This window comes from Mandrillus leucophaeus, unplaced genomic scaffold (genome assembly GCF_000951045.1).
Source record: "Mandrillus leucophaeus isolate KB7577 unplaced genomic scaffold, Mleu.le_1.0 Scaffold354, whole genome shotgun sequence".
Classification (NCBI taxonomy): domain Eukaryota; kingdom Metazoa; phylum Chordata; class Mammalia; order Primates; family Cercopithecidae; genus Mandrillus; species Mandrillus leucophaeus.
The window spans coordinates 1,905,011-1,915,239 of record NW_012103743.1 but is presented as its reverse complement, the minus strand read 5'-3'; the positions used below and the strand labels follow the sequence as shown (position 1 = coordinate 1,915,239).

The following is a 10,229-nucleotide window of genomic DNA, read 5'->3' as shown; positions in this document are numbered from 1 at the left end:
TCTCCAGCCTCAGCCTCTCAAGTAGCTGGGACTACAGCTGCACAGTACCATGCCTGACTAATTTTTGTATTCTTGAGTAGAGACAGGATTTTGCCATGTTGCCCAGCCTGGTCTTGAACTCCTGAGCTCAGGCAATCCACCCACCTTGGCCTCCCAAAGTGCTGGATTACAGGCATGAGCTACTGTATCTCGTAACAAGCCAAAAGTATCTCTTAACATGAAATCATATAACAAACTTTTATTTTCCTTTCTTGACATTACAAAAAAACCCAAAATTTTGTAAATACTCCCAACAACCCTGAGAAGTAGTTGTTATGCCATTTTTATAAATGAAGAAAATGAGGCCTAGAAAAGCAAAGTGAGTAAATGAAGTTCAAAAAGCGAAGTCAGGGCTGGACACAATGGTGTGGACCTGCAGACCCAGCCAATCAAGAGGATGAGGCAGGAGGATTGCTTGAGCCTGGGAGTTTGAGGCCAGCCTGTATAACAGAGAGACACTCCCAATCTGAAAGAAAGAAAAGAAAGAAAGAAATAGAAAACCCAAGGACATGAATTCAGGCCTTTTTGATTCTAGCCCATCATCTGTACCATGAAATCTAGTCAAAGAAGACACAGAGGGGAAACAGGAAACAATGTTTGGTTGAAATAGATTGGTAGAAACCTAAACAGTGAAAAGTCAAAAAAAAAAAAAAAAAAGTTTTTCCATAGTAATTATTAGACTTTCAGATATGAGTCCAAGGTTATGGTTAACAAGACTGCCACCCATAAAATAGTTTCTACAATGTAGTTAACCCACCAGCAAATGAACTTACACATTGAACCCCTGTCAAAAATTAAGATATCCCTGAACAGGGCCAAGTCATACCAACCTGTTTTCTGTAAAACCTGTTTTCCTTCAACATTGGATCCCAAGATTCCAACTGTGTCTACAGCTACACCAGTCATAGTGGGGTCCTGACTTTCTGTCATTTCAAAGACTTTTTCCACAAAGATAGGATAACGCTCACAGATCTGTTGAGGACTATCCATGACAGCCAGGTTTCCAAAAAACTTCACGAATCCTAAAGAGATTTACAAGAATATATTTTAATAGGGGAACAAGACAGCATGAATTGTGGGCCCTATAACTTCACAGGAATAGAAATGAACTGCAGGCCAGAAAGCGTAGAAAGGTTACAGTAGTGTGTTGCTTGGAGATCAGAGAGACCATTAGGAGATTCTGAAGGACCTGTGATGTGTGATCCTGAGAGAGGGTGTCAATGGAGCTGGGACCAGCTATTGAAGTACTGGCATATGCAAGAGGGAGAACAAAGAAAAAGGACCAGTGGATACAAATTATAGGAAGGCAAGTTTAGACTCATTACCAGGAAGAAATTTTTAAGTGGATATGTTCATTAATAAATGAAATAGGTAGCTAGGTAGCTAGGCTACCTAAGGAAGGCATACATCTCCAATTTCTGGAAGTGTTCAAGAAAGACTAATTAACCAAGACCCAGAATAGAATGGCAAGAGTAGATCCTACAATAAAGATTCCCACTCAGAGACTTGATTAATCTGTGAAACATACTGTAAATGTCATTACTAGTATTTTTATTTTTTTGTTGATATTCAAAAGAAAAATTTCCTAATGTTCTAAATAGCACTGATGTTTCCTGAAAATCGAAGTCAACAGTACATAGCTCCCAGAGCAACAGATTCCACCTCAGTAAGAGGCTACAGGTATCTTTTTAATAAAATTAACTTTTAACTGACAAATTAAAAAATCATATATCTTTATTGTGAACAATGTATTCTGAAATACGCGTATTTTTAATTTTTTTTCTGCTTTCGTGAAAAATGTCATTAAATTTAAGAATTTTGGTGGGGAATGCACTGAATCTATATGGTGCTTTGGCAGCACCAACATTTTAATAATATTAATTCTTCCAATCCATGAACATAGGATACCTTTCCATTTATTTGTGTCTTCTTCAATTTCCTTCATCAGTTTTTATAGTTCTCACTGTATAGATCTTTCACCTCCTTAAATTTATTCATAAATATTTAATTTTTTTGAATGCTATTGTAAATGGGAATGTATCTTTTATTACTTTTTCAGAGTTTACTGTTAGTGTATAGAAATGCTACTGACTTTTATGCACTGATTTTGTATCCTGCAGTTTTACTGAATTTATTTATTCATTCTAACGGTTTTTTGGTGGAATCTTTATTCTATATATTAATATAACACTACATCATTTACAAATAGGGACATTTTCACTTCTTTCTTTCTGATTTGGATGCCTTTTGTTTTTTTTACCTTGCCTAATTGCTCTGGCTATAACTTCTTGTAATCTGTTGAATAGAAGTGGTAATTGTGGACATCCTTGTCTTGTTCCTTTTTTTTTTTTTTTTTGAGATGGAGTCTCACTCTGTCGCCCAGGCTGGAATGCAGTAGAGCGATCTTGGCTCACTGCAATCTCTACCTCCAATGTTCAAGGGATTCTCCTGCCTCAGCCTCCTGAGTAGCTGGGACTACAGGCGTGTGCCACCATGCCCAGCTAATTTTTTTGTATTTTTAGTAGAGACGGGGTTTCACTGTGTTAGCCAGGATGGTCTTGATCTCCTGACCTTGTGATCTGCCTGCCTTGGCCTCCCAGAGTGCTGGGATTACAGGCGTGAGCCACCACGCCTGGCCTTGTTCCTGATCTTAGAAGAACGCTTTCAACTTTTCACTGAGTATGTTAGCTGTGGGTTTGTCATACTTGGCCTTTATTGTGTTGAGATAGATTTCTTCTATACTTAATTTGTTAAGAGTTTTTATTATAAAAGAAAGCTAAAATTTGTCAAACGCTTTTCCCCGCATTACTTGGTTTCCATCTTTATTCTGTCAATGTAGTATATCTTATTTATTGATTTGTGTATGCTGAACCCTCCCTGCATCCCTAGGATAAATCCCACTTGATCAGGGTGGATGACCTTTTTAATGTGCTGTTGAATTTGAATTTGGTAGCTCTAGATATCTTCTAAACGAAATCAGCTCTAAGGAAAACAATCCCTGTCCACTCCCAACCCCAACCCCCTGCCGTCAGAGATAACTCAGAAATAAAACATGCACCATCATTTCCATAGGCATCAGTGTTTCTTACCTGGCAAATAGAAGCTAGAGAAAGGGTCTGAATCTGCCCCAACGATTATATTAGAAATTTGGTCAATTACTCCTTCTTGAGCAAGATACTGTCGTCCATGATGAGTATATGCCAGTGATGTCACCATTTCTATACAGGTGGCTCTAAAATGTCAGAAGGACAAAAACAAGATTTTTGCACAGGATTTGCATAGTTTATAGATTGCTCTCATATAGGTTATCTTATTTAATTCTTCCCATCATATTTGAAAGGTCAATAATCTTGGCTCCTCTTTTCACATGAGGCCCTAAGGCCTAGAAAGTTGCAGTGACTTATCGGTAATCACATTGTTATTACAGACAGAGTTTAGATTTAAATCTAGACCTTCTGATTTGAAGTCCACTATTGTTTCCACTATAACCTAGCTGCTTCCTAAAATATTTTTTTAAATTTTGTTTTATTTTGAAATATCAAACATACACAAAAGTAATGAGAATACAATAAGCCCCCATATACCCATAACCTGATTTTATGGTTATGAGGATTTTGCTTTACTTATTTCATCTCTTTTCCCTACTTTTTGCTGAACTATTTTAAAGCAAATCCTAGTCACCCTGCCATTTACCCCTGCGTACTTTAGTATGCATCTCTGCAAAACACGTATGTTTCCTCACACAATTATAATGCCACTGCCACATATTAAGAAATTAACAATAATTCTTTGGTATCATCTCATATCCAACCCTGATCAAAGAAAATAACTAAAAAATTTATTTTTACAGTTGGTAATTGATCCTAAAGTGTTTTGACTGACCATTTATAGGGTTTTTTCCTATGTCACAAAATTTGATACAATGCTAAAAAATAATTAACAAAATTAATTGTCTCATTAGGTTGAGACACTCAAATGCACTGAAGCAATGTAACTAGTGACTGATTTACTATATAGGTTTGATAAATTCAGCCATGTTTAAAGAACACAGGACAATCAGAAAATCATTTAAGATAAGAAAAATCAAAACCTATATACACAAAGATAACTATAATGCTATCATAACAGCAAAATACTTGAAGCAAATCAACTGTTCAACAGTGAGGAGGTATTAATAAGCTGTGGAATATCAACAAAGGAACATTTGGCAGATATTAAAGGGGATTTAGGGAATAGGGGGAATAAAGGGTGGAAGAGACTGGAATTAACATTTCTTTGAGAACCTATGTCAGCCATTGTACTGCTTTCTAAGGTCAATTAGCTTAATTCTTACAATATCTTTTTATTTATTTATTTTTTTGAGACGGAGTTTTGCTCTTGTTGCCCAGGCTGGAGTGCAATGGCGCGATCTTGGCTCACTGCAACCTCCACCTCCCGGATTTAAGCAATTCTCTTGTCTCAGCCTTCCCGGTAGCTGGGATTACGGGCCCCTGCCACCACGCCCGGCTAATTTTTGTATTTTTTTTAGTAGAGACGGGGTTTCACCATATTGGCCAGGCTGGTCCTGAACTCCTGACCTCAGGTAATCCACCCGCCTCAGCTTCCCAAAGTGCTGGGATTACAGGCGTAAGCCACTGTGCCCGGCACAATATCTTTTTCAGTTACTGTTCTGAGAGATGAGGAAACTGAGATGTAGAAAGCTTATAATAACCTGTCCAAGGCCAAACAGCTAATAAATAGTAGAGAGATACGCAAGCCAAGTCTTCCTCATTTTGAAAAGCCCATATTCTTTTTTCTTTTGAGACAGAGTCTTGCTGTGTTGCCCAGGCTGGAGTATAGTGGTACAACCTCTACCTCCCAGGTTCAAGCAATTCTCCTGCCTCAGCCTCCCGAGTAGCTGGGACTACAGGTGCATGCCACCATGCCCGGTTAATTTTTGTGTTTTTAGTAGGGACAGGGTTTCACAATGTTGGCCAGGCTGGTCTTGAACTCCTGATCTCGTGATTCGCCCGCCTCGGCCTCCCAACGTGCTGGGATTATAGGCATAAGCCACCACACCTGGCCTAGCCCGTATTTTTTCTATCATGCTATACCGTTGCTATTTAACAGTGCCAAAATAAATGCATATGACAAACTATTAGTAATTCAAAATGGCAGTTACCATGTGATTGCAACTGTTTAAGAGCACACAGGACTAGGGACAGGGAACACAGTCACTTGAAAGTAGCTGAATTGTCATGTGGGGCTTTGCCAAGTTCCAGTATGTTGTCATGATGTAACTTGAGCAATTTTCTAAAGGTCCCTCCTTCAGGACACACATCAGTCATGAGATTGTAACCTGGGCAAAGTCTCTAATAGAGAAAATCACAGACGTCCCAGGGTTGTTTCCCAGCCCTTCAAAAGAGGACATTTCACTTTAAGAACTCTCAGTCAACACACCTGACCAACACATCCTCACCAGTCAGCTCTCTCAGGAGCTGGGTTACCAATCCACTTGTGGTACAGTAGTTTAAAGATTCTGGTGACACAGAAGAAATCTCTACAATTAGCTGAAATAAAAAAAAAAACAGAAAAAGAAAAAGGTCAAAACAGCCCTACGCCTGATAGATCTCATTTTAAGTTAAACATAGGACTAGGTACTTTCTATAAATGAGTTTTAAAAAATCTATTATTTAAGTAGAAAAACTTCAGTGAACACATAAGAAATTACTTTGGCACAGATTATTATTATTTTTGAAACAGAGTCTTGCTCTGTCACCTAGGCTGGAGTACAGTGGCATGATCTCAGCTCACTGCAACCTCTGCCTCCCGGGTTCAAGCAATTCTCATGCCTCAGCCTCCCGAGTAGCTGGGATTACAGGCACATACCACCACACCTGGCTAATTTTTTTGTATTTTTAGTAGCGATGGGGTTTTGCCATGTTGGCCAGGCTGGTCTTGAACTCCTGGCCTCAAGTGATCTGCCCACCGTGGCCTCCTGAAGTGCTGAGATTATAGGCATGAGCCACCATGCCTAGCCACCTTGGCACAGAAATGTTCCATTATATCTGGAACATTTATATACTTTCCTGCCCAAGCAATCATCAATCAAGGTACAAAAGCCTCAATCAGCCACAACAAACGGATTATAAAACCATTCACTCATTCAGGCATTCTGTCAGTCAGTCAGTCACTCAGTCAGTCAATCATTCACTTACTCGTTCAGCAAGTATTTGCTGAGGTCTTACTGAGAGGTATAGGAAGATACTGAAGGGTTTTAAGAAGAGAAATGACACAATCAGATTTGGACTTTTTTTTTTCTTTTGAGACAGAGTCTCGCTCTATCGCCCAGGCTGGAGTACAGTGGCGCGATCTAGATTTGGACTTTTAAAAGACCATTCTGATTGCATGTGAAGATAGACTAGGGATGATAAAAACGGATGAGTGGAGACCAGTTTGGATGCAAATATAGTAGCCCAGGTGAGTGACACCAGTAAGTTAGTCTAGGGTGGTAGAAGCTGTACTAATGAAGAAAAATGCATGGGTTTAAATAAAATCGACACAATGTGATGACCAAATGGATATGTGGCAGGGAAAAACAGGCCTCAGAATGAGCCAAGGTCTAATACCCAACTAAGCAAACTGTGAGACAGGGCCAATTCGTTGCTCTTGTTTTTTATTAGGGGGATAGGGTGGATAAGGAAGATCAGGAATTTGATTTCAGCATGAGTGTGAGGGACCTAGAATATACCCAAGGGGCCAAGAATGAGTAAGCAGTTAAGCATGAAGGTTTGAGCTCAGAAGAAAGGTCTCAGTTGTAAGTTTACATCTGAGAGTCATCATCACAGATGGGAAGTGAAATCATATGATGAGTAAAACTGCCTAGGAATGAGTATAGAGTACAGTGAAAGCAGGGCTTGGAACTCTGTTTTCACGAACTCCAACAATTAAAGATTCAATGGAGGATAATGAGCCAGGAGGCTGAGAAGAAACTGAGAGGCGGAAGGAAAAGCAGCATAATATGGTATGACATGCAAAGAAAGTGTTCTGAAGAGGGAATTAAGACTGCAGAGGATTCCATTTCAAATATGCACCCTATTAATAGTGTGTGGCCTTGGATCAATTGCTCCATCAATATGAGGTTAATGATAACAATATACAAAGTTTACTGCAAGAATTAAAGATAATATATGTCAGTATTTTAGCATAGGGCTTAGTACAAAACTGGTACAAATAAGGGCCATTTCTTCTTATTACTACTACAAATTTTTTCAAGTCTGGTTTCATTACCTTCTGTATCATAGTAATTATACTGCACTATAAATATATATATATTTAGAAAGGGTCTTGCTCTGTTGCCCAGGCTGGAGTGCAGTGGTGCAACCACGGCTCACTGCTGCTTCAACTTTCTGGGCTCAGTTGATCCTCCCACTTCAACCTCCTGAGTAGCTGGGACGACGTGCACATACCACCATGCACAACTAATTTTTAAAATCTTTGTAGAGATGGGGTCTCGCTATGTTGCCCAGGCTGGTCTGAAACTCCTGGCCTCAAGGGGTCCTCCTGCCCTTGCCTCCCATAGAGCTGGGCTGTATATGCCTGTCTCATATACTAGGCTGGGAATGCATCCTTATATTCCCAGCACCTACTGCAAAGCCAAACACAGATTATATACTCAGTGAGCCATCTTGCTTTCCAGCATAAGCCAAACTGCATTCTGCTTTGTAAGCATGAGAAAGTATGCTTTTTATCTTACCTCATACACCCTGTATCGAACAATGTCATTTGTTTTCATTACACTTTTCAAATCATCCAGCAGATTGCTTTCAAATAAAGCCTCCAGTCCAGCTTGGGTTAGTGATATTCTTGACAGGGATTTGATGGCCTTATAAAGAAAGAAAATATCTCTTATGTCCCCAAAATACAGAATATTATTATCTACTTCATAAGACTGATGTGAAAATAGCGCACGGAATGCACCTTGCCCAATGAGCATTCACTATGTTTCAGCTATTATTTATAATTGGAAAAGACACAAGGTGTCCCCCATAGAATTATGATGGATACTGTAGATATTTATATCCTAGAAAATAAAAGGGATTTACTAGTATTTACTTGACAACCATTTATTTTATACAATTCATATGAGGTTGTAAATTCCATTACACAAATCATCCATTCTAAACCTTCACCTCTCAATTCAGAAGGCCTTTCTTTATCTTTTGGGACACCAATGTCTCTGCACATTTAAGTCAATGATTCTAATAGACTCACCGCTTTTGCTACAGATAGATTCTCTCCACCGATGCAATAAACAATTTGTTTTAGTAATTCAGCATTATTTAGAATCTCAGTAACAGCATCAGAATTTTCAACAATTCTTCCAATCTGAAAGAAAAACAATCAGAAACACTCTTCTAAAGTAGGGCAACATACAGTAAACACACAATGGTCCAATTTCCTTACTGCACAGTTATTTTAGGAGTTAGTGATCACAGCTATACATCAAGTCATTAAAAAATCAAAATGACCTAAATTCATTCAGTCAAACACACATATGGCACAGTCACATCTGTTAAAGGAAAGAAAAGAAAGCGGGTAAAGAGGTAAGATAGCTCAGTGAGTGAAAACAATACAAACCCAGCTCTATTTTTAGCTACACTGACCTTGCACAAATTTTAGCCCCGTTTCTTATCCGTAAAATGGGAACACAATATTTAATTCCAGGATAGTTACGAAGATTAAATGAGACCGAATAGGCAAAGCACCTGCTACAGTGTCCGGCATATAAATGGCCAGTGAATAAACTGGTATCTTCTCCCCTTCCCCAAACTTTTTCTTTTTCTTTTTTTTTTTTTTGAGATGGAGTCTCGCTTTGTTGCCCAGGCTGGAGAGCAGTGGCACGATTTCGGCTCACTACAACCTCTGCCTCCTGGGTTCAAATGATTCTCCCACCTCAGCTTCCCGAGTAGCTGGGATTATAGGCACCTGTCATCATGCCCGGCTAATTTCTGTATTTGTGTAGAGACAGGGTTTCACCATGTTGGCCAGGCTGGTCTTGAATTCCTGACCTCAGGTGATCTGCCCACCTTGGCCTCCCAAAGTGCTGGGATTACAGGTTTTTTTTTTTTTGCTGAATAAACACAGAAAAAGAAAAACAGTAGTTCAGTATCTATTGGGTAACTGTTTAGCTCCTAACATTTCAACAAGATAATCCTTAGCAGCAGCTTTTCACTCAAATAGTAGGATGCTTTGGTTACCAGGATGATAAGAGTTACTGTCTTAATTGTTGGTTTAGTGACCTTTACAATAGCATTTGATTCATCCAGTGTAACAGAATCTAAAATGGCAGAGAGCTACTTGAACACATAGGAATCTTTTTCTTTACACTAGCAGCTCCTTGAAGGAAAGTAACTGGTTTTGTTAATCTTGGTAACTCTAACAGCAAATGGCACCATGCCTGGCATATAAAAGGAACTCAGTCAGTATCTGATTAATGAATGATTTAGATGGTACTTAATGGAACTTCTTTCATTTGCTTGTATCTGCCAGGTTATAGTTAGCTATGCACATTGGAATAGACCACACATTTTCCAGGAGGAGAGAGGGAGCAGGGCAGAGGGAGAGAAGGGAAGAGGGAAGGAGAGAGAGATACTATGCTTTCTTCATCTTTCTGTCCCAGTACAGAACCTGGTCCAGAGCAGGTGGTCAATGTCGGTTCCTAGAAAAATTTCATACCTGGGAAAGGGTGAGGATTTTTACAGAATCATCAGGGTGAATTAGTCCCCTCTGCAGGTCAACCCTGAGGTTCCGGGCCACGTGAACTGGTTCCATAGCTTGCAGCAGTCTCTCCAGAATGGATACACACAAAGCAGTCTTTTCCCTGAGGAGACATCATAAATCTTATTAGTTCATATCCTGCCCAGGTAGGAAGTAACAACCTAATAATAGCTGAAGCTTGGGTCAGCATCTCCTCTACACAGACTTCTTTTTGAAACAGCAGATTTCACTCACCTATTAAACATTTGCAAGAACCTATTATGCGTATTGCCTGTGCTGGGGCTACAAAGAAGAATAAGATATATACTCTAGTCTTTTTTTTTTGAGATGGAGTCTTGCTCTGTTGCCCAGGCTGGAGTGCAATGACCCGATCTCGGCTCACTGCAACCTCTGCCTCCCAGGTTCAAGCGATTCTCCTGCCTCAGCCTCCC

At 39.5% G+C, this 10,229-nt stretch overlaps 1 protein-coding gene across 2 annotated transcripts in view; it reads right to left on the bottom strand.

Moving 5' to 3' along the window:
- The window catches only part of PSMD5 (proteasome (prosome, macropain) 26S subunit, non-ATPase, 5), a 33,781-nt gene that overhangs the window by 5,331 nt on the left and 18,221 nt on the right, over positions 1-10,229 (bottom strand). Inside the window, exons 2-7 of one of the 2 annotated variants that reach the window (XM_011989512.1) lie at positions 9,757-9,901; positions 8,293-8,406; positions 7,775-7,903; positions 5,479-5,588; positions 3,129-3,271; positions 870-1,061 (exon numbers count right to left, since the gene is read on the bottom strand). In XM_011989512.1, coding sequence (XP_011844902.1) covers positions 870-1,061; positions 3,129-3,271; positions 5,479-5,588; positions 7,775-7,903; positions 8,293-8,406; positions 9,757-9,901 — 833 coding nt within the window. The remainder of the gene's footprint in view (positions 1-869; positions 1,062-3,128; positions 3,272-5,478; positions 5,589-7,774; positions 7,904-8,292; positions 8,407-9,756; positions 9,902-10,229) is intronic. The other variant, XM_011989513.1, reaches the window with a different exon arrangement.